The sequence below is a fragment of the Coenobita brevimanus genome, chromosome 89 (genome assembly GCF_032717465.1).
Source record: "Coenobita brevimanus isolate Jiangsu-jjx chromosome 89, ASM3271746v2, whole genome shotgun sequence".
In the NCBI taxonomy this organism is placed as follows: Eukaryota; Metazoa; Arthropoda; class Malacostraca; order Decapoda; family Coenobitidae; genus Coenobita; species Coenobita brevimanus.
Window position 1 is genome coordinate 11125886 of NC_137042.1, and position 24573 is coordinate 11150458.

Here is a 24573-nt window from a genome sequence, read left to right on the forward strand (position 1 = left end):
AAATTTACAACCTGTCGAATGTTATATTTCTTCCAGAATTCAGCAACAGTAATTATGGTTGGAGTTGCAGGCATGCCACAAGGAGCAGGTAAGTCAGGTGGGGCTGTGAAGATGGAGGGGGAGGCAGCTGCTGAGTCAGGTGGGGCAGTGGAGGTGGAGGGGACGGAGGCGGGCGAGTCAGGGGAGGTGATGAGGAGAGGTTCCTCCACTTCCTCCTTGCTACTGCTCACATTTTCGGCAATTTCCTTCACCTCTTCTTGTTTGTCTGTTTCATTCCTCATCTTGTTATAGACATATTTGTAGTATTGTATAACAGCTTGGCATTTGTGAAATAACCGTTATTCATGTGAATCCAAACATTATTATAGAAACTGGGTATCTATTCTAACATACCGTTATTGCCTAAAATGTTATTGTTGAAGTCGTTATTGACGAGATCCTACTGTAAATATAAACAAACAATTTTAAGCACAATTTAAACTCAAGAAAGTTTATAAATATGGGTGCAGATCCTTGTCAGTTGGCAAAAAAAATAATGATGACTGACTGACCCATACAATACAGTTTATAATTATCTACCGAACATTATACAATTAAAAATAAAAGAGTTCATTTAAAATGTTTTACATACATCATAGGCGATGTTGCCCTGAATAATAACTCGCTTCTTTCTCCCCTACCTTCACTTGCAATTTACCATACTCTTCCTCAATCAAAGCATTCAGATAATCAATCACAAAACAAAAATGCAACAGAAATGTTATACCTCTCAGTTTCCATTCTCTTCCTTGAGAATATCAAGACGTGTGATGTATTGTTCAATTTTCATGGCAGATCCCTGGAACAGAAGAGGTAATGGTGTTGAGATACAGCCCAGTCAAAATATACTGTAATATAGTCTCTCTCCCTCTCTCTCTCTCTCTCTCTCTCTCTCTCACACACACACACACACACGTACAGGTACGTAACATGTATACGTTGCTTGCTAATATGAGAATAGCATTCATCCATCCACCCATCATCCAATCCTTTGTTGCCCCATGAGGAGCATAGGAGAGAATAGCATTCACATATATAAATGAAGACACACTGGGAAAGATAATGACATCATTCATCAGACCAACCCTGGAGTATGCATCAGTAGTCTGGAATCCTCATCTCAACACATAGATAAGATTGAAAAAGTACAAAGGGCAGCTACAAGATAAGTACCAAGCTTAAGGGATCTAAGCTACAAAGAAAACTAGAAAAATTGACTCTACCAACACTAGAGGAGAGAAGGAAAAGAGGAGACATGATTATGCTATATAAATGCATCTCAGGGAATGGGGAAAATAGACATACATGAATATATAACCTATAAGAAAGCACCAGCAAGAGGACACGGCAAAAAAATAGATCAAAGGAGAGGTGATAAAGATGTAAGGAAATTCAGTTTCCCAAATAAGGCAACTGATCACTGGAATGCACTACCGAATGAAATAATGTGTGCCAAAACTATTAATAAATTTAAGGATATGTAAGATAAAAACTGTTTAATACACTGGACAGTACCAGCTTGACTCACTCCTCTAAAGATACAATTAGGTAAGAACACACACACACACACACACACACACACACACACACACACACACACACACACTATGATAACAGAAAAGCAGTTCAGATTTAGAAAGGAAAAATTATGTGTTACTAATTTATTAAGCTACGATGATAGAGTTACAGAAACATTACAGAACAGAGAAAGATGGGTAGACAGTATCTATTCAGATTTCAGGAAAGCATCTGACAAAGTACCACACCAAAGACTTATATGGAAACTGTATCATCAAGGAGATATCCAAGGAAATCTGTACTGCTGGATGCAGGATATTCCCAGAAAATGGGAAATGAGAACAGCATTGACCCCTTCTTTATCGGAAATGTGTTTTGGTGTACCACCGCATATTGCTCGTAAACACCTGTGAGACAACGGAACCGCAACTGTGGTATGCTGGTACATCCTCTAATGAATGGCAGCATATGGGCCTCAGGGCAGCCTGGTAAGGCTGTCTCTAAGGACCTCGTGATAGCAGCTCTGTGTTTTGACAACAAAGACTGTGACGAATTCTGACATCATAAGATACATCATGACTGAGTTGCGGTGGCACCAATGGCTTGCTCACTCATCTGTGATGTAATCTCTTTTAGAACAATCATTATTTTATTTATAATTTCTACTACAGATATCGTACTATATTTTCCACTGACATAAGGCAAAATTTACACCCCTTGGCCTGCCTCAGAGAGCCAGTTACCACGCACTTGATGATGAGAGAGGGTGTACAGGATATTTTTCTCTCATGATGTCTCTGGTGGATTCTGATAGTGACGGGTTTATTCCTCATGATGATACTTATTTAGATGTATCACATGATGCAACAGTGTCTGATCTGTAAGCAGATGACAGTGATGATGACTATGATGATGAAAATGATAGCGAGGTTGACGTGAGTGAGGAGGAGAAGGAAATTCGTAGCGAGCTTAGTAATGCCACACTCTCGGGGACAAATGGGTCAAGGTTGCCATCACTGTCACATGTGTCCACACACTTCATGCTCAGCTTACAAGTAAATAAGCCATCCATCTGTGCATGACATTTTTTTCAAGCCAGTTTGTACAGTATTACCTGGGTAACAATACTTTAGCATAAGACAGGTAAACTTATATACTGTAATGAGTTTTTTAATGATCATCTCTTTACAATAGCAACATCATGCTGGGTTTATGTGATCATCAGTATACAAACAAATCACAGAGTGAATAGTTTGGACGTGGCAAAAAAAACACACACTACCCCTCACACTGTGGGAGGGGGAGCTGTCAGGTCGGTATGGGGGGTGAATGCAGTGTTTACATTGGGGGGAGGGGTCGGTAAAGAAGGGGTTAAGGGGATTTTACTCATCAAGGAGGGAAGTGACTAGAGGAGTTCCACAGGGCTCAGTGCTGGCACCAATTATGTTTTTAGTATATATAAATGACATAGACAGTAACAATGGAAATGGAAGTTATCTAAATTTGTTTGCAGATGATGCAAAAAATATGAAGAAAAATTACTAGCACAGATTCTTGCAAAGAGCTGCAAGGGGAATTAAATAAGCTTCATAAATGGAGCAATAAATGGCAAATGGAATTTAATGTGGACAAGTCAGAAAAGACCAGATAAGGATTACAAGTTAGGAAGATTAAACCTACACATACTAGAAAGGGAGAAGGACCTAGGAGTGATTAACATTAACAGACTATCTCCAGATGACCACATCAGTGAGAAGGTATGTGATACGTATACACTGCTTAATATGAGAATAGAATTCACATATATAAATAAAGATATGCTGAGAAAGAAAATAACATCAATCATCTGACCAACCCTGGAGTATGCATCAGTAGTCTGGAATCCTCATCTCAAAAAACACATAGATAAGATTGAAAAAGTACAAAGGGCAGCTAAAAGACGGGTACCAAGCTTAGGGGATCTAAGCTACAAAGAAAGACTAGAAAAACTGAATCTACCAACACTCCAGGAGAGAAGGAAAAGAGAAGACATGATTATGATATATACATGCATCTAAGGGAAAGAGAAAATATACATAAATGAATATATAACCTATGAGGAAGCATCAGCAAGTGGACAATGCAAAAAACTACATAAAAAGAGATACGATAAAAACGTAAGGAAATTCAGTTTCCCAAATACAGCAACTGATCAGTAGAATGCACGACCGAATAAAATAGTGTGTGCTAAAACTTTTCATAAATTTAAGGATCCATCCATCCATCCATCATCTCCAATCCTTCATTGCCCGATGAGAAGCGTAGGAACCCAGGGCTAGGCAAGTTGGTCCTGACATTTAAGATGAGAGTGACCAGCCTCACTCCCTGAGTAGCATTAGGTGAGCAATAAACTCCAACAACCCCTTGGATATAAACCTTCACCGGTTCAATCCGACTGAAGGGCCGTAACTACCCACTAAACCACCAGGTGCCAATATTTGGTTACAGTAGAAGTCCTATTTTTCGGCATCTATGGGACCAGGCAAGTGCCGAAATATCAAAATTGCCAAATTATCAAAAACCCTACCCACTCAGTACCTTATATGTTTCGGTGAACATTATCATCACTACTCATATCATTACAAATGTGTTTGGAGAGAGTACTGTATACTGTTTGATACTGTACAATACTGTAATGAATACAGTACTATACATGAATATGAAAAATAAAGAAATTAGTGAACATACTATATATAAATGTAATGATACAGTAGGCCTACAAGTTCACATGCAATTACCTAAACTTATAGTAGGTTCCTTATTTACATATGTACAATAGAAGGGGTTGATTGGAGTCTGCTACTGCTGGAAGAAGTCCCCAGCAGTAGAGGGGACGAAAAAAATTGGAAAATCTGCCGAACGATCAGAGATTTTCGTAAATGGGACTATTTCTCAAAACCGCCGAAATGTCAGATTTGCCGGGGAATTGGATGCCGAAGAATTGGACTTTTTACTGTATATGGTTACCACCCAGTGTAGTAAATGGTTTCCTGGTGTACAGGAAACCATTTGGCTTGGCACTCACTGCAGAGTCACCCACAGGCAGAAGGAAGAGGAAAGAATGAAGGAAAGAAAGACAGAAGAGGGAGCATAAAATCACTCGTAGGCAGAAAGACGAGGAAAGAATGAAGGAAAGAAAGACAGAAGAGGATGGAAGGAAAGAAGGATGGAGGAGAGGAAAGGGCAGACACCTGAGAGCAACACTACAGCAAGTAAGTGGATGGTATGTAAGATAAAAATGGTTTAATACACGGGACAGTACAAGCTTGACTCATTCCTGTAAAGATACAATTAGGTAAGAACAACTAGGTAAGAACACACACACACACACACACACACACACACACACACACACACACACACACACACACACAAAATTAATCCACTCTACCCCTACTAGAGTAGCCAAACCAACAAACTTACATCAAGCCTATGGCGGACATTTGAATCCATGTAGAAGGCCCCTGAACGTTGGTAGTACCTGAGCATCTTGCTGTTGAGCACCCACAATGTTTGGAATAGCAGCCCTTGCATATCTGTATCTTCTTGCACTGTCTCTTTACACTCCACCTAATGGGGAAGAAAGCTTTATAATTATGATGCTGTTCACTTGCAACTGTGCTCAGATGAAAGAATGGCAAAGCAGGATGAGGTTTAATATGATATGATGAAATGTATCATCAGCCTTTGCATATTAGCATCTTCTTGCACTGTTTCTTTACAATCTATCCAATGGAATAGGAAGCCTTACAAGCTGCTGTTCACTGGTACTCATGTTCAAGATACAGGAATGGCATGGCAAGATATGGTGTGTGTGTGTGTGTGTGTGTCTGTGTGAAAGAGAGAGAGAGAATGGATTTCAGTAGGTGGAGTTGGTATGGACATGTTGAGAGATGGGATAAGGATGACTGAAGGGAGAAAGATGACTGACACAGGGGAGTCATAAGTGTTAATGTGGTGGTATGAGTGCCAAGAGGGAGACTTTAGGAAGATGTGGGGTGAGGTATTGCAGAGACCTTCAAGGTAAGGGACTAAGCAGGGACATGGCTAAAGATACTGACACATGGAAAACTTTCATTAGGTGATGAGACCTAACGACCTATACATGCTGGCATGGTCAATAGTCTAAACAGAAATGTATGTGTACAGCATTGAATATAGTTAAACAGTACAGTACAAACTCTTGAATCCAGAATGTTGAGAGTCCAAAGGCATTACAGAAAATTTAAACCTTTAAAATACAGAATCATAATGACAGCTAAAATCATGTAATAAATAACCTGCAATACCATGAATAGTAAACACAGAGATGTACTTTGTACTATTACATAAATGTCTGCTCTTATACATGTACAATAAATAGTCTTTCATATGACCTGACCCTATGAAGAATGGTGATATCAATATTCCTCAAATGAAAACACATTTTGGAAAGAGAAGGTTTTAAGAATTTAGATTTTCAGATCTGAGAAGCTGTATTGCATATTACAAGAGTATTCATCTAGGGAAGTTACTCACCTCTTGCAAGATTTTAACTTCCTTAAGGATGGGGCGAGGGAACTCTGAGAGATCGGCAGTGACAGCTACTGATGCAGTGATTGGTGGTGGTGGTACTGGTGGAGGTTGTGGCAAGGATGTATGCAGGGAAGGTCTACTCTCCCATGGGGATGGACTGCGCGAATTATCACTGGACATGGGGCTGGAGGAACGACGAGCCGGGGAATGATGACCACGGGATTTGCTATGAGATTTACTGTGTGACCGGGCTCCTGGGCTCCTGAAGTGGGAATACATCAACTTGAGACAATCTCTGAATCAGGGATTAAAAAATGATGTGCTGCTTTCTTGATCTGAAGTTAAGCATTAGGGTTGTTTAGCCAAAACCCAGACTGGTCTAGTTCAAGTTCTATCTTGAATCATAACCAAACTGTATACAGTACACAACCTTGTAAAAAAAAACTTGCAAGGTTTGGTGAATGAGCTTGGGAGAGCATGTAAGAAACAGAATCTAAAGGTGAATGTAGGGAAGAGTAAAGTTGTCATCCTCAAGCGAAATGAAGTCATTGAATGTATAGAGATGCTGGACGAGGAGGAAATGGAAATTGTGAGTGTGTTTAAGTACTTGGATAGTGTGATCAGTAAGGATGGAAGTTTAGAGGATGAAATGCTTGAAAGGGTACAACAATGAAGAAAGGTTGCTGGTTCTTTGAAAGCAGTGATAAGAAACAGGGAAGTGAACATGGAAGTGAAAAAGTTGCTGCATGACAGTATTGTGATACCAACTTTAACATACGGATGTGAAGCTTAAATCTTGTTGGAGGGACAGAAGTCAGGAATGAGAGCAGTGGAAAAGAGTTACTTGAGAGGAGCATGTAGAATCACACGGACAGACAGACTGACAAATGAGGAAGTGAAGGAGCGTTGCGGTGTGGCTGTGGATTTGATATAAAGTGTTAGGAGAAACACACTGAGGTAGTTTGGCCATGTGGAGAGGATGGAGAGCAAGAGACTGATGAGGAGAGTGTATATGAGTGAGGTGGAGGGGGGGAGAGGGAGGGGGAGGCCGCAGATGAGATGGAGGGATGGAGTAGAGAGGTATATGAGAGAGGGAGGTGTGAGCTGGGAGCAGGGCAGCGAAATGGCTGGGGACAGGGTGATATGGAGGCAATTTTTTGTGGCCACCCCTTACGGGATTATGGCATATGGCAATAGAGAAAGAGAGAGAGTTGGGAGGCTAGAGCATTACCATGATGTTTTCAACCCAGTCATCCATGGCTGCGGGGCAACTGGGGTTACTGTCCACGAACAGCAGGATGCGATTTGCTATGTTGTTTTGGTCAGTATACTGGCATGGGTTGGGAACAGGATGCCAGTGATATAACTTTGGCACATCTTGGATGTCATCCATCCATTTGGCTTTGACTTCTAAATAACCTTGAGTCTTTCTTTAACACAGCCAACAGGTGTCTGGGTATTTTTGCCCCAATGGTACATGGCATGTGCTTCAGATACCCCTCCACACTGCCCCCCAGGAGAATAAACTGATCTTTTCCTGGCTTAAATCCTTGCACTGACAAAAAGGGCGAGTCTTGTCAAAATCTGAGATCTACTTTGTGTTATACCCTCCTTCTCTGATCCTTTGCTTCAGCAGTTCTGGGAATTTCAGGTCAGCCAATTGGTCTGTACTTGCAGTCTCACCGGACATGGTGATACAATGCAAGCCAGCATGATGTTTAAACCATTCAAATCAGCCACTGCTGGCCTTTAAAGTTTCCTTAACCTCAATGCTCAGCTTTTTACATTAGCCCACAATGAAAGGCCACTGGTGCAAATGAAAGCCAATCTGAGGGGTGTGTTATTATGGTTTAGCTCCCTTATCCAGATCGCAAGAAGTCGTTCCATCCCCTCTATGGCAGGGTCCTGTGCCCTTGTTAACCTCTTAATAAAAAAGTAGGACACCTTCTCCCCAGCAACTTGCATGGCAATGGCATTCTTTATCATAATAGAGACAGACGACTGGAGAGGTGGAGATTGCTTGCTACTGCATTAGTCCCCTGCCATTCCTTATGTTTCCTAATGATGATCAACTTCACTTTCAATGACATGCTCTTCCCTGCCCACTTAGCCTTAATGTCACTAGGCCCAGCACATTCACTGGTCCCACGCTTGCCACTAGCACCAGTACCCTTGCCAGACATGGTAACTAAGTGTTTTAAGTTCTTCTCTCCAAAAAGGAGTGTATGTTTTCACCCTTTTGTTTGTTTGTTTTTCTGTCAGCAGAATTCCTCAAAACTAAAAGAGAGATTTGTATCAAATCTGCTGGGCAGATAGCCCATGTCCTGAGGAATAAACAATTAACTTTTGGGACCGATGTCTGTTTGTTTGTTAGAAGGATTACTCATAAACTAAAAGAGAGATTTGGACCAAATTTGGCAGGTATATAGCCCATGTTCCAGTGAACAATCATTTAACTTTTGGGACCAATCTGGATTATATTACAGATTCTGGATCCGGAAAACAATTTTTGGAGAATCCTAATCAATGATAAGAAAACCTAACCTATTATGAAGAGTGGTTAGGATATTACATTGCCCCTGTCGGAGAGATGCGCTCCATGGAGTGCCCCTCTAGTTTCACCTGACTTCATTTAAATTTTAGCCTCCAATTCCACACCGCACTGATCTTTGATCACTGAAATATTCATTCACTCCAACAAGGAGATTATGTCATCATCCCTTTTTGTTCTTTCCGACAAAGGAGAGTATGTTTTCAGCCAGAACTGAAAGATTTGGCAAGTATGATGGTCAGTTCTGTATGTTTGTTTATTTGTCTGCACTCTACAGGTCATAATTTTGCACCAATCATTCTGAAAAAAAATTCAGAAGGTAGAAATCCATAAACTCCGGAAGTCTATTGTTATTCATCAATACAGTATTGGTCAAAGGCCCTGGACTGGGTGGGGGGGTTGAAACCCCTCAAAGGCCGTGGGTCCAGAAATTGTCAGGACCTTGTGGCTGGCCTGTCCCGGCACCATTATATTGAATTTGGATTTTTTTGTTTTAGTGGTAGGTGGTGGCGACCATCATCCACTCACTTGATGTAGTGTTGCCTACTTCTTCCTCAGTCTTTATCATTCTTTTTCTGCGCCAGCCCTCCTCTCTTCATATTTCTCCCATCTTTCCCATCACTTCTTATTGGTTTTCTTTCCTTTACAGGTGGCTTTACATTGTGTGACAAGCCTAATGGTTTCCTGTAAGCCAAGAAACCATTTATAACGCTGGGTGGTAACCATATAACCAACCCATAAGTGCTCCCTACGTGTCAACAAGTGGGTTGGTAGAGGGTTAGTGCCCCTCCCCATAAAACAAACAACTCAAAGTCAAATGGCCACCCCTTACGGGATTATGGTGTCTGGCAATAGACACATAGATAGAATTTTATTTTCTTACCAAATTGAAGAGAAATGTCTGGAGCACCTTGCAATGCAATTTTTAGCTTTCTAAACACATCCTTTGCTTCACAATGAAGAGTGAAAATTTTAGCCAAATGACTGCCGACACACACATGAAAAATAAACACACATTCAAAACCATCTGGCAAGGGTTCTATTGCCGACAAGCCAGTAAAAACTAAGAACTCATATCCATCTGGCAAGAGGGGAAATAGGGGGGGAAAAAAGGGGGCAGGGAAGAGGGGAGGGGGAAGAAGGGAGGGGAAGGGGGAAAGGGAATGGGGGAGGGAAGAGGGAAGGGGGGAAGAGGAAGGAGATGGTAGAAGAGGGGGGAGGGGGAAGAGGAAGGAGATGGTAGAAAAGGGGGGAGGGGGAAAGAGGGGGGAGGGAGGAAATAGGGGGAAGGGGAAAGAGGGGGGAGGGGGGAGAGGGGGAATGATGGGGGAGAGGGAAGATGGGGACTGGGGAAGAGAGGGGGGAGGGGAGGATGGGGGAGGGGGAAGATGGGGAATGAGGAAGATGGAGGAGGGGGAAGATGGAGGAGGGGGGGGAAGAGGGGAGAGGGGGAAGATGGGGAATAGGGAAGAGGGGGGAAGGGGAAGAGGGGGTACAGGGAAGATGATGGAAGAAGGGCAGAGGGAGGAGGGGGGGAATGAGGGAGGAAGGGGGAAGAGGGGAGGAGGAGAGGAGGGGGGAAGGGTGGGATCCATCCAGAAAGTACTCAGCCTATGGCCATTTCATTTGTTTGTTTGTTAGTTTGTTTGTCTGTTAGCAGGATTACTCAAAACTAAAAGAGAGATTTGGACCAAATTTGGTGGGTAAATAGTCCACGTCCTAGGGAAAAATCAGTTAACTTTTGGGACTGATTCGGATCGTGTTACAGATTCTGGATCTGGAAAACACTTTTTGCAAAACTCTAACCAATGATGAGAAACCCTAACCCACTGTGAAGAGTGGATTGGATATTATGATGCCCATGTTGGAAAGATGCGCTCCACTGAGTGCCCCTCTAGTTTGTTGCTTGCCAGAATTGAAAGATTCGGCAAGTATGCTGGTCAGTTCCGTATGTTTGTCAATTTGTCTGTCAGTTTGTTTGTTTGTTTGTCAGCTCTCTACAGGTCACAATTTTGCACCAATTGTTCTGAAAAAATATTCAGAAGGTAGATATCCATAAACCATGGAAGCCGATTATTTTTCATCAAAATCAGTCAAATGCTGGGCTCGGTGGGGGGTTGAAACCCCTAAATGGCCGTAGGTCTGGACACTGTCAGGACCCAATGGCCAGCCCAGGCACCATTTTTTCAAAATTCGAAAACTGATTTTTTTTTTCTTACCAAATTGAAGAGAAACATCTGGCGCACCTGGCAATGCAATTTTTAATTTCTGAAACCCATCCTATGCTTCGCCATGAAGCGCAAAAAATTTTGCCAAATGACTGCCTACACTTCAGTGAAAACTAAGCAGACACAATCGGATCCATTCGGCAAGCACTCTTCTGCCCGCATGTTAGTGAAAACTGAGCAGACAATTGGATCCATCCAGCAAGCGCTCTGCCTATGGCAGTTTTACTTATTAGCTTGTTTGTCTGTTAGCAGGAATACTCAAAAACTAAAAGAGAGATTTGGACCAAATTTGGTGAGTAGATAGCCCATACCCCAGTGAACAATCAATTAACTTTTGGGACTGATGTTTGTTAGTTAGTTTGTCTATTAGCAGAATTACTCAAAAACTAAAAGAGATTTGGACCAAATTTGGTGGCTACATAGCCCATGTCCTATGGAACAACCAATTAACTTTTGAGACCAATCCAGATCATATTACAGATTCTGGATCCAGAAAAAGCTTTCTGCGAAACCCAAATCAACGTTTTGAAAACCTTACCAATTATGAAGAGTGGCTTGGAAATTACACTGCCCTGGTTGGAGAGATGCGCTCCAGTAAGTGCCCCTCTAGTTTAAGACTATGACTCTGTTGTGATCGCAAGTCATGGACTACAAGGCAACATAATACAGTATAATGCACACAGGAAGCAATGCTTGCAGGGGAGAAATACATGTGCCAGCAGACAACTCCTTCAAAGGCTTGGTGGTAGAGGCTAGGACTGTACACAGGACAGAAATAAGGGTACATGTAGCCACCCCGAACTTCTTAGATCAAACAAACGATGGTCTGCTTGTGTGTTAGTGCTGTGGATGCTTCACAGAGGGGTCACACTAACTGTATAGCACAGGTTTTCCATGTTTGTAATTCATCTCATTTTCAGCTAGTGTTATTTAGTAAACTGGAAATGAATTACATGTATCCATTCTTAGAGATGTTTTCTGCTGACCAAAAGTGGTCTTTGTGAGCAATTCATTAGTACACCCTCATAACATGATTATTCAGTACACACTCATTCATTTATACGATCGGTAAGAATTTAGAATCTATTTTTCTGTTTTATGAGTCTTCACATTCAGTACACATCTTTCTCTCACTTATACAACTGCTACAATAATCAATCGTTATACGAGTGGTTTTCAAAAACACATCCCTGTTGTAAAACTAGAGCATGCTGTACAATCAGGCCTTGCTATACATTACGATGCTATGTGATTAAATGCGATCATGATGGAAAAGAAGTTCTACCTGGCATCACTGTATGACTGCAAAAACTGCTAAAGGGATCTCATACAAACCCTCACTGTTTGATGTACAACAGCTATTTTTGTTTATGCAACACCCACAGGCAAACTAACAGTAATCTGTATGTTCCAAGATGGCCTTTGAACTTGGTCACTTGAATGTGTTAGTGCCAATGGTGAAACACAGTTTGGTGTTGGTGTTCAAGCAGCAAGTGATGCACAGTGAAGTGAAATAACTACCAGTTTAGAGGGTTAGAAACTTCTTTTTACACTTTTCTGGTTGGGTGGCCCTTGACCAAAAACATATCCCCACTGAACCCATGTTATAATCGGAGGCCCTCGACCAAAAACATATCCCCACTGAACCCATGTTATAATTGCCGCACTATACATTAAATCACTATGCACTGGGTTTTCACTTGACGAAACCCCATTGTATAGGGAGGTCGGACTCTACTGTATGCAGACAAGACTTTATACTTATTTTTCTGTATGAGTCCAGCATCCAGGTGTTACAAAAATAAAACATAATTACAGAAAAGTATTATTGTACTTACATGCCCTTAAGAGGCTCAGCAGTCATGTCGGGTGGAAGTTGTTTGGCTGGAAAACATGATTACAAGCTTAATAAACAGCTGATGATAAAACACGAAGCATTAAAAATAATAATACTACAAAAAAAGAAGAAAGTCTATCAATCTACTGTACCAACAAGACTGCCCAATCCTGCATCCTGTGAAAGGTTACCATAACTAAAGAACCACCATGTACAGTATTTCTCTTCAGTATAGCAAGACCTAATTACTGTATATATAAATTTTTTAAATCTTGTTTTTTTGTTTGTACATTCTCAAAGCAGTGGGTCATTGTTTTGAACGGGTAATGTGGAGGGTAAGGTTGCCGTGTACATGAATTCCACACAAACAGTTCCATAAGATGCATTGTTATAAAGGCAATGTGGGAGAAGACACAGAATTTTTTTTTGAGGACCCTATTATAACCTAGTATTTTTCATTGTGACGAATGGCTTCTAATATGGAAACTCCCACTACCCCTACTTCTGGGAAAGTCAAGTGGAGGAATCTTTTCATTACTGAGAAGCTCGAGGTGATGGAGGCCCTGAGAAGTCCTTTTTGCCGACAGTGACAATGAGTTTAAGTTCACTTAAAGTACAGCCTAGAAGATTAGTAGCAGTGTAAACAGTGTACAGCCATCCCTCTAAGACCCGGACACCAAAGTCCCAGACACCCCAAATCCCAGAAATTTTGGGCTTGGGTACTCGGACACACACACACACACACACACAAAAGCCGATGTGTTCATCCCTACTTCAAACTTGCCGCATGGTGACGAACAGCTGTGTTTTGGTGCGCAGTTCCTCAGACATCCACTAGAGCGCCCCAGCATCCTCCCGATTTCCCACCTACCTACCGTCGTGACTGCATGCTCGTTGTTATGGCTGCCCACGTGCTCGCTTTTGTGGTGATGCCCTACCTGCTGCAGGCCTTGGTGTTCCTCTGCAGCCTCTTACTCACGTGTGTGACGATGGCCCCACTACCCGAGAAGAGGAAACGAGTGGTTCTGACTCAGGAGAAGCAGAGGGAGATACTGGAGAAAGTGGATGCGGGACGGTCGACCTCCCACATCCTCCGTCAACCTGGCCCGCTCTACCTTGTTCGATATCAAGAAATCCCAGGACAAGCTCACCCAGTACACGGCAGACTTCGCATTGAAGACCCAACGCAACGTGCAGAGGAAGATTATGTACCCTCCCAGGTTTGCAGAAGTCGACCACTCCACGCTGATTTGGTATCATTAACAACGTGCTGCTGGTGTGTTGGTGCATGGCACAGAGCTGAAGGCTGCCGCAGAGAAGTTAGCAAGGTTATATGACTCCCCAGACTTCAAGGCATCCAAGAATTGACTCCTTGCCTTCAAACTACGGCATGGCCTTACTAACCGTAAGGCCCATGGCGAAGCTTTGGACGCCAACGAGGATGGAGCAGAAGAGTTCCAGCAGAAAGTGAAGGGTTTGATCGACAGGGAGAGCCTCACTCTCGGTCAAGTCTACAATGCTGACGAAGCTGGTCTGTTCTATCACTCGCTGCCCATGAACACCCTAGTAGAGGAGACAGAGAAGCGTGTACCAGGATGCAAGCTCTCCATGCATTGTATATCTGCTTTGTGTTGTGCCAATGCTAAAGGCATGCACCGGCTCAAGCCCGTTATTGTTGGCTGTGCAATGAAGCCTCGGTGCCTTCATGGGTACCATTCCGTGAAGGATTGGTTCACAGCCAAGATCTTCAAAGACTGGTTTCACCAGCACTTCATCAAGGTCATCAGACAAACACACTGGGAATACCACACAACCAGGTAAAGGCTCTCCTTCTGGACAATGCACCTGCACATCCGTCCGACAAGAAGATGGTGGCTGAGAATGGCCGCATTAGGTGCTTGTTCTTGCCACCTAATACGACTGCTCTCATCCAACCAATGGACCAAGGAGTGATCATGGCTACGAAGAGGCTTTACCGTCGGAAGTTCCTGGACGAGGTGATGGTTGTTCTTGAGGATGAGGACGAGCGCAGGGAGGGACAGGACATGAAAGGTCAGCGGACTGTGGAAAGCCTTCATCACTACAACCTCAAGTCAGCCATCTACGACTGGGCCAGTGCATAGAGGTAAGTCCCTGTCAAGACTCTGGAAAGTGGTTGGTCTCATTTGCTTCTTGGAGCCGATGTGAAGCACGACTTACTAGGTTTTGACATGGATGACTTCTATGCATGCCTTTGTGTAGCTGGCGATGAGGTGGATCTGGACGAAGTGCATGAGTGGTTGGATGACGACGAGGGAGATCCTGGGTATCAGATCACGTCCGATATCGAGATCGCATCTTCTGTTGCAGGTACAAGTACCCAGCTCGAAGATTCCGATATGGACAGCGAAGATGATGTGGACTCCTTTCAGCGTGCCACTACTCCAGCCATCCCCAAGCTGGGCGCACTCTGGGAGGACGTAGAGTTTATTCTTGACTACCTGGAACACTCGGACTGCGACAGGGAGATGGGGCCCCTGGGACTTGTTGAGGAAGTGCCCACTTTTAGGCAGCGCATCATCAATCGACAGGATTGCCATCCTTACGTCAATCAACCATTGACACCTTTTTCAGGCCCGTGACCCCCGCTGTGCCCAGCCCTGCCTCCACACCACTGCCTCACCACGACCTGCTTTCTACCTCTAAGCCACAGCCCAGCACATCGGCCATGGTGGAGTCTCCACTGGACGTGAGTTTGCAGCTATCTTCAGAGTCGTCTGCAGTTGGTAGTCCATCACCACGTCCCAGGGATGCGCCCCTAGGCCACCTGCAACACCTACTCTCTGGCTGACAGTGAATAAACAGCAATAACTCGCCACTACACCACATGGGAATTTGCAATGTTGTGCAGTGTTAAGAAATTAGATTTCAGAGTATAAAGGATTAACTGCAGAGTGAAACACTGTCATGTTGAAAATGACGTGGTGCAAGTAAGAAAAGAATGTGCAGTGTTAAGAAAGAATTCAAAGTGCAAAGGATTAAGTGCAGAGTGCAACACTGGCGTGTTTCAAGTGCTGCGCAAGTAAGAACAGACTGTGCAATGTTAAAAAATTAAAATTCAGAGTGTAAAGGATTAAGTGCAGAATGTAATGCTGGCGTGTTTCAAGTGCAGCGCAAGTAAGAACAGATTGTGCACTGTTAAACAATTATAATTTACAGTGCAAAGGATTAAGTGCAGTGCAACACTGGATTACTGTACATGCTTCAAGTGCACCTTCACCACTGTCAGAGCCATAGAGGAGGCGGGTTAATCTTCGAGACGGCCACGGACATGTCTTAGTTACCCTGTACTCTGCTAAATATTTTCCATACTCACTTCTAATTTCTCATTCTCTGGTTCCTTTTCAGTTATTTCATGGTTTCTGTCCCTTATTTGTGTGCATAGGGTCTTAAATAGGTGCAATGCATGTCCTGTAGGGAGTTATTTAGGTGGCTTTCAAAGTTAGGTTGGGTTGGGGTTCTATAAGTAGCTGTCCAGGGGCATTTTTTCAAAGTTCTGGACAAAACCAAGTCCAGAACATGTCTTTGGCTCTATTAAGTCATATCTTGGAGGGATTACTGTATCTACCTATCTGGACTGCTGAGCTGTGATAACAGATTATAGTCATACAGTACTATACTAGTCATGAAGTGCTATGACAGGGATGTAAAAATGCTGCAATACAGAAGAAATTATGGCCTAAGTTGGTGAAAAATGTGTATAGTTTTTATTCACAATACTACAGTATGATATTTTAGTCATTTATTTTCAATCATTTGCTTGAATTCCTACCAGGGGGTGGTGACCCTCGGACCTATGGAACTTTCAGGTTTATTGAACCAGGCTTTCCCCCAATTAATTTGATATAGCAAGGGTCTACTGTATACAACCTAGGGGAAAAGGGGTGTTAAGTGTTTATCCACCACCAATTTATATGTATAATACTCAAGAGACTCACCAGAAAGGACTGAATTTGTTGGAGAGTGTGTAAAGAGTTTTGTTATATGGGAGACATGTTATGTGCTGAAGGTGGGGCTGGAGCTAGCTCTGTGGCGAAAGTGAGGAGTGGTTGGAAGAAGTTTAGAGAGCTATTGTCTCTCCTGACACTGAGAGGGCTCTCCCTCCGTGCTAAGGGATCTTTGTAGGCAACATGTTTTAGGAGTGCAATGCTGTATAGTAGCGAGACCTGGGTAGTAAAGGAAGAGTATGTTCGGAGGCTCAAACATACAGAAATGACAATAATTAGGTGGATGTGCAGTGCATCTGTGAGTGTGGGGCCTGGGGAGGGTTTTGTTTACAATGGAAGAGTTGAGAGGTAGGATGGGACCGGAGTGTACTGGATTTGTGATGAGGAGAGGTAAATTGAGATGATTTGGGCATGTGGGGGATGATAATTGGGTGCAAAAAGTTAGAAGGGTTAATATTAGGGGCAGGGCTGCAAGAGCCTGACTGAAAAAGACCTAGTACAAGGTAACTGAATGTGGTCTCAGGGGTAAGGGACTGAAAGAGGATGCTGCCAGAGAACGAGCAGCACGGAAAGCCACCATCAAGTGACCAAGCCCGACAAATGGAAGCACGTTGGAGCATTCAAAAATGAAATGAAACGAATGTTATGAAAAGGAATTTGAAACATGAATACAGGTTAGTTACTGTTAAAACACACATACAGTAGGCCTTCCATGCTTACCTGGTATGTGTTCATACAGTAGCTACTTTAAGCAGCCATCTGTTAAACTATAAGTACCATGCAAACCAGTCCTGTGTACATACAGTATGCAGCCACTTGTTAAACTAGGGGTACCATGCAAACTGTTTCTGTGTACACAGGGATATGTTTTTTATTATAAAAGCTCATACTGACAGACCACAGCATTATCTGTTTCTCTTCTCTCCACTTACCCCCCCCCCTCACTGTTTTTCTCCTACTTTCCTCTTCCCTTTTTCTCCTTTCTTTGCTTTCCTCTTCTTGTTACTTATATCCCTCTCTCACTAATTTTTGGGCCACATACTATGATTATAAAAGAAAGCAACAGAAAGAGAGAAAATTAAATTAAAGGAAAAATACAACTTGCATCTCCTTATCAGTGATGAGACAATGTTTACTTAAGCTACAGACATAGGCATTAACCCCTAAAGACTGCAATTCTCCCACCCCGTCTGGTCCCAGAACTGCATTTAGGGTCTAATTTTTCAATTTTCACCAAGGTAAGTTTTGCTCTTATGAATTTCAAGAGCTTGATTTTACACACCAGAAAATGTATACTGGACAGTAACCATTAGGTGGGGTATGGTGGTACAGTAATCCCTCCAAGATCCGACATAACAGAGCCCAAGCAGCATCCCGGATTTGGTCTTGGCCAGGACTTAGGAAAAATGCCTCTGGACAGCTACTTATAGACCCCAACCCAACATAACTTTGAAAGCCACCTAAATAACCCTACTGAACATGCACAGCACCTATTTAAGACCCTATTCACACAAATAAGGGACAGAAACCATAAAATAAATGAAAAGGAACTAGAGAATGAGAAATTAGAAGTAAATAAGGAAAATATTTAGCAGTGCACAGGGTACTTACGACACGTCCATGGCTGTCTCGAAGATTAACCCATCTCCTCTATGGCTCTGACAGTGGTGAAGGTGCACTTGAAGCACGTACAGTAATTCAGTGTTGTGTTGCATTTAATCCTTTGCACTGTGAATTATAATTTTTTTAACAATGCACACTCTGTCCATAGGTTAATTGGGAGTGAGGAGGATGCAGGGGCACTCTAGTGGACGTTGCCGGAACTATGCACCAAAACACAGCTGTTCGTCACCGTGCGGCAAATTTAAAGAGTAGGGATGGACACATATCAGCTTTTTTATGCATTTTGACATTTTTGGGCCATTTTTGGTGTCCCAGATTATTTTGGACATTCGTCCAGATAGCCTTTTGTCCAGATATCTTAGGGAATATCCAAAACTTGGACTAATGGACCCAAGCCCAAAATGTCCGGGACTTGGGGTGTCCGAGTCCTGAGTGTCCAGGTCTTAGAGGAGTTACTGTATTTCACTCTCATATGTCCAATGGTTACCCCACTGTTGCCTGTCAGAGAACATCAAAAATAAAAATTGTTACCCTCCGCATAAAAAAAGTGGCACCAGAGTAAATTTTGGTCTCATAAATTTGAAGAGCTTGATTTTGTACACCAAAAAATGTATACTTCACTCTCATATGTCTAATGGTTACCACACTGTCGACTGTCAGAAATTCAAAAACCCACCCCTAACTACAAGCGAGAATTGGACGACATAGCAGGGAACAGGGAGGTTGGGGGGACATCAGGAGTGGGAAAATGGGAGGGAATACACCAACCACACAAAGCCAATACAGTCTAGGGGAGGTATGGGGGGTGATCTGGGTGGGAGGAGACACTGAGGACAGATCCCAATGGAGCAAATGGAGGTGGAGAAATGGCAGGGGTTGGGGTGGGTGACCATCCCCCACAACATCTAGGGGGACCAATCAGGCCAGACATCACCAGATATTGTACTTTCCATTGGTTAGGCTCCATATACATCTTCAAAGAGGCGAGGATACCTCGCGCCAGTTTGTGGTAGCCTGTGTACGACTGATGATGACAGGACTCTACGTACCAGGGCCCGAACACATCGACAGATGAATATAGGACTTTAGAAGTTAACATGCTCTCCCTCCCCCCCTTCTCTCTCTCTCCCAGATAAGTTAATGTAAAGGATAATGATTCACACTCTCTCTCTCTCTCTCTCTCTAGATAAGTTTATGCCAGGGATAATAATTCACTCACTCTCTCTCTCTCTCACCACAAAAGTTAACATAACGAATAATAATTCATTCTCTCTTTCTCTCTCCCCCCACAAAAGTTGACATTACGGAAAATAATTCTCTCTCTCTCTCCAGACAGGTTAATGTTGGAGATAATTATTCTCTCTCTCTCTCTCTTGTCATATCCAAAAATTATAAAGAAAGCAATAGAGATGAAGTAAATAAGAGAAAAAATACAACTTGCACCCCATTATCAGTGGGTGTTTATTTTAATTTTAAGTTAAATTACAAAGAACATATTAATCAGGTTGTACGAGGGTGTAACTTGCATATAAGAAATCTGTACTCTGTGAGAAAATTCCTGAATAGACGGTGCCTCTTAACATTGGTCCATGCAGTGGTCTTGTCTCGTGTTGATTACTGTAATTCACTGTGGGTTGGTCTTCCAAATAATATACTAACAAAAGTTCAGTCTGTGTTGAACAGGGCGGCACGGCTTATCTTTGGTCTCTGCCCGAGAACCTCAACTACCCCGTTTCTGATTGAGTTGCATTGGTTACCAGTAAAGGCTAGAATTGAATTTAAACTGTGTCTTATTACATTCAAGGTTCTTAAGTTTGGTGAACCGAACTATCTTGCTGAATTGTTAAAACTCCCATCGACACGCCGGGATGTGACGTTACGCAGTGAAGATGATTCCTTGCGTCTTGATGAGCCAGGAGCCATTCACCAGTCATCTTTCTCTGATCGTTCTTTTGCATATAGAGCCCCTAGATTATATAACAGATTGCCAATGTCCATAAGACAACTCTCTACTGTTCAATCCTTTAAGAGACAGCTGAAAGCCTTTCTTTTTTCAAAATGCTATGACCTGGAGAGAGGTACTATGACGGATGATTATAAGGTTTAATTACTGCCACTTTCATGTATATATGATGTAGCTTGTATTATATACAAGAAATGTCACAATTCTTGTAATTGTAAAAATAATGTATGTGTGTCGAGCGCTAGTGAATTCCCAAAAGGAAGAACTGGCGCTTTTGAGAAACAAAAGGCCAGATTATTATTATTATTATTATTATTATTATTATTATTATGCTGATGCAGGCAATTCTGGCCTCTATGCACCTGACATAAGCATTATGTAGGTTTGCTCTCTCTCTCTCTTTCTCTCTCTCTCACATCCAAAGAGTATAAGAAAGCAAGAGTGAGATAATAAATACAGGATAAAAAATACAACTTCTATCTACCTACCTATATCTACAACCAGAAACCAAAGTCCTGCAAGGGGTGGCCACAAACTAATCGCCTCCATATCATCCTGTCCTTTGCCATTTCGATGCCCTCCCCCCAGCTTACACTCCCTCTCTCATATACCTCTCCACTCTATTCCTCTATTTTATCCTCAGTCTCCTCCTCCCTCTCCTCCCTTTCACCTCACATACACTCTCCTTGTTAGTCTCTCACTATCCTCTCCACATGGCCAAACCACCTCAATGCTTTCTATCACATCCACACCACAACATTCCTTCACTTGCTCACTTGTAAGTCTGTCTTTCAATGCAACACCACATGCTCCTCTCACTTCCATTGCTCTCACTCTTGGCTTGTGTCCTTCTAACAAGGTCAAACTTCAATTCCATATGTTGGAGTGGGTATCACAAAAATCTCATGCAGAGACTTTTTAACTTCCATGCTCACTTCCCTATTTCCTATCACTGCTTTCAATGAACCAGCAACCTTTCTTCCCTGTTGTATCCTTCCAAACACTTCATTCTCCAAACTTGCATCCTTACTCATCACATAACCCAAGTACTTCAGTGCACTAACATTCTCCATTTTCTCACCATCCAGCCTCACTGCGCATACAGTGACTTCAATTCTCCCATGGGCGAAGTGTGTACATATATCATGCTCAGAGGAGAATGTGTTTGCTCTGACGTATATCTGATGGTACCTTAACTAAGGGTGTCATTCAGGCTCATTTTAGACCTGGACCAACAGAGAATACATAACTTTTGGTGACTGCCTAATCAGGCAATTCAATAAGGAGGACCCTAATAACATCCTGATTCTATCCATCATGACTCCAATGATCTCAGTGACCTTGACAGATGCTGCAATCCAGTAGGACATTAATTTCAGCAACCAAAATAGCACTTCGGGCTCAGCCAGTAATAAAACATCTGATGCTTTATTTAAATTAAGCTGACACAGGATCCCTTCTGACTAGTTAGCTTCCCCAACTCTTGGGGTCTAGAATATTTAAGATGATACATGTGTTCACATTAAATACTGTATATCAAAATTACAAACATTTCATATGGATGACAGGTCTACTGCCATTCCTTGGGCACAGGTATTCCAGGTCTACCATGAATGCTTAGCCACAGACATTCCATAGGGATATCAGGCCTACCACCATTGCTTAGCCACTGACGTTCCACGAGGATGCCAAGTATACCACCATTGCTTAGCCACAAACATTCCACAGGGATGCCAAGTCCACCACCATTGCTTTGCCAGACATTTCACAAGGATGCCAGGTCTTCACTACTGCTTAGCCACAGACATTCCACAGGGATGCCCAGTCTACCACAACTGCATAGCCACAGACATTCCACAGGAATGCCAAGTCTACCACCACTGCTTAGCCACAAACATTCTATAGGAATACCAGACCTACCAACATTGCTTAGCCACGGACATTCCACATGTATGCCAGGTCTACTGGCATTGCTTAGCCACAAACATTCCACAGGGATGCCAATTCTACAGCCACTGCTTAGCCATAAACATTCCACAGGGATGCCAAGGCTATCATCATTGTTTGGCCACTGAACAGACCACCTCCAAACAAGGATGACATTCAAGTGGATGGTAGTAACATCAATGTTGTGGCCTGGTTTCTTCCAACAGTTCCTTCAGTTTTGCTGTATGAGACCTAGAATAATGCTTTCCAACTCCCATGGTCCAACGACTAAAGAATTCTAGTCATGCTCAAGCTGACTGTTTATTAGATGGAAGGTACTCTGGAGCAAGAGGCTGTTCAACTTTTAATGCTCTCTAGCACTGGATCCTACTACAGTCGATCCTTCGTACATGTCATCTCAAAATACACTTGCTTAGAGTGTTTTGAGATGGTTTGACAATTTTGTTAATCACAACATAAATCTTATTTAAACAAGTAAATTCTAATGTCATGTATTCCAGAACTACAGAGGCCATTACGTGGGAGGAGGATATCAATTATTTGCACATTTTTACCATTTACAGGCAAGTTTGCAAAGAACAGTTGTGGTCATAAATAATCACCTATCCTTTGGTACCCCGTGCCTCAGTCTGCCTCCTTTATGTGCGACAAGTCACAGTGGGGCAAGAAGGGCTGAGAGGGAGGGACCAGAGAAAGAGAAGGGAAGGTGGAAGGGGGACAAGCGATGGTGCTAGGGTGGAGAGGGGGATGGGAGGAAGGGCAAGTAGGGGAGGGAAAATGAAATGTGAAGGGGTGGTCACATTATTTGTCTATTTTCTTTCATTCAGGGCATGATATAAAGGAGTTAATATTTGGTAGATAATGCTGCATTACACCTTGTATCTCAGCATCAGATAACAAGCATTAGATAGGTGGTGACATCAAGAGCTGGCTCATGAGAGAAATATACTGACGTCTATCTATCTATCTATAGCCCGACACCCTAATCCCGCAAAGGGTGGCCGCAGACAAAATGCCTCCAAGTCACTCTGTCACCCACCATTTGACTCCTCTCCCCCCAACTCACCCCCCCCTCCCTCATATACCTCTCAACTCCATCCCTCCACCTCACCCTCGGTCTACCTCTCCCTCTCCCTCCCTCCACCTCACCTACATACACCCTCTTAGTCAGTCTTTCATTCTCCATTCTCTTCACATGTCCAAACCACCTCAGTGTATTTCTCCTAATCTTCTCAACCACATCCACATCCACCCCACAGCATTCCTTCACTTCTTCGTTTGTCAATCTGTCCCTCCACGTCACTCCACATGTTCCTCTCAAGTAACTCATTTCCACTGCTCTCACTCTTGACTTGTTCCCCTCTTGCAAGGTCCACGCCTCGCTTCCATACGTCAGGGTAGGGATCACAATACTATCTTGCAGTGACTTCTTAACTTCCATACTCACCTCCCTATTTCTCATCACTGCTTTCAGTGTACCAACAACCTTCCTTCCCTGCTGTACCCTTTCACGCACTTCATCCTCCAAAGTTCCATCCTTACTCATCACACTACCCAAGTACTTGAATGCACTCACATTCTCCATATCCTCACCATCTAACCTCACTGCACACTCTGTAACTTCATTCCTCTCAAACACCATAACTTTACTTTTGTTTACATTAACTTTCAGATTCCTCCTCCTACACACTGTCCCAAATTCATTCACCACACCTTGCAACTCCCATTCATCTTCACTCAACAGTATTGTATCATCAGCAAACAGCAACACCGGAAGCTTCCAAATCTCACCCTCATTCATTAGAGCCACCCCCACATCCACTGCCCTACCTTGCACCTCTTTTACAACCCCATCCATGTATATATTAAACAGCCATGGAGACATCACACAACCCTGTTTCAGTCCCACATTGAGATCAAAGAACTCACTCAGCTCACCATCCACTCGCACCGTAGCCCTAGCTCCCTCGTACATACTCTTCACAGCACTCAGCAATTTCCTCTCCACTCCATATATTCTTAATACCTTCCACATACCTTGCCTATCTATTCTGTCATAAGCTTTCTCCAAGTCCATGAAGGCAGCATACACTTTCCTTCCCTTCTCTAGATACTTCTCCACTAAACATCTTAGAACAAATATCTGATCTACACACCCTTTTCCCTTCCTAAATCCCCCTTGTTCTTCTCCAACTAGCTCCTCTGTCATATGCCTAACCCTATCAATGAGTACTCTACCATATAATTTACCAGTCACACTAAGAAGGCAAATACCCCTATGATTACCACATACTTCTCTCTCTCCTTTTCCTTTGTATAAAGGAACA

General features: G+C 42.9%; 1 protein-coding gene across 1 annotated transcript in view; it reads right to left on the reverse strand.

Annotated features, from left to right (window-relative positions):
- Nucleotides 1–703: 703 nt before the first annotated feature.
- The window catches only part of LOC145411364 (uncharacterized), a 148893-nt gene continuing 125023 nt past the window's right edge, over nt 704–24573 (reverse strand). The window contains exons 8-11 of the mRNA XM_080281392.1: nt 12729–12774; nt 6115–6373; nt 5020–5166; nt 704–838 (exon numbers count right to left, since the gene is read on the reverse strand). Of these exons, the coding sequence (XP_080137518.1) occupies nt 770–838; nt 5020–5166; nt 6115–6373; nt 12729–12774 (521 nt within the window). The 3' untranslated portion in view covers nt 704–769. The remainder of the gene's footprint in view (nt 839–5019; nt 5167–6114; nt 6374–12728; nt 12775–24573) is intronic.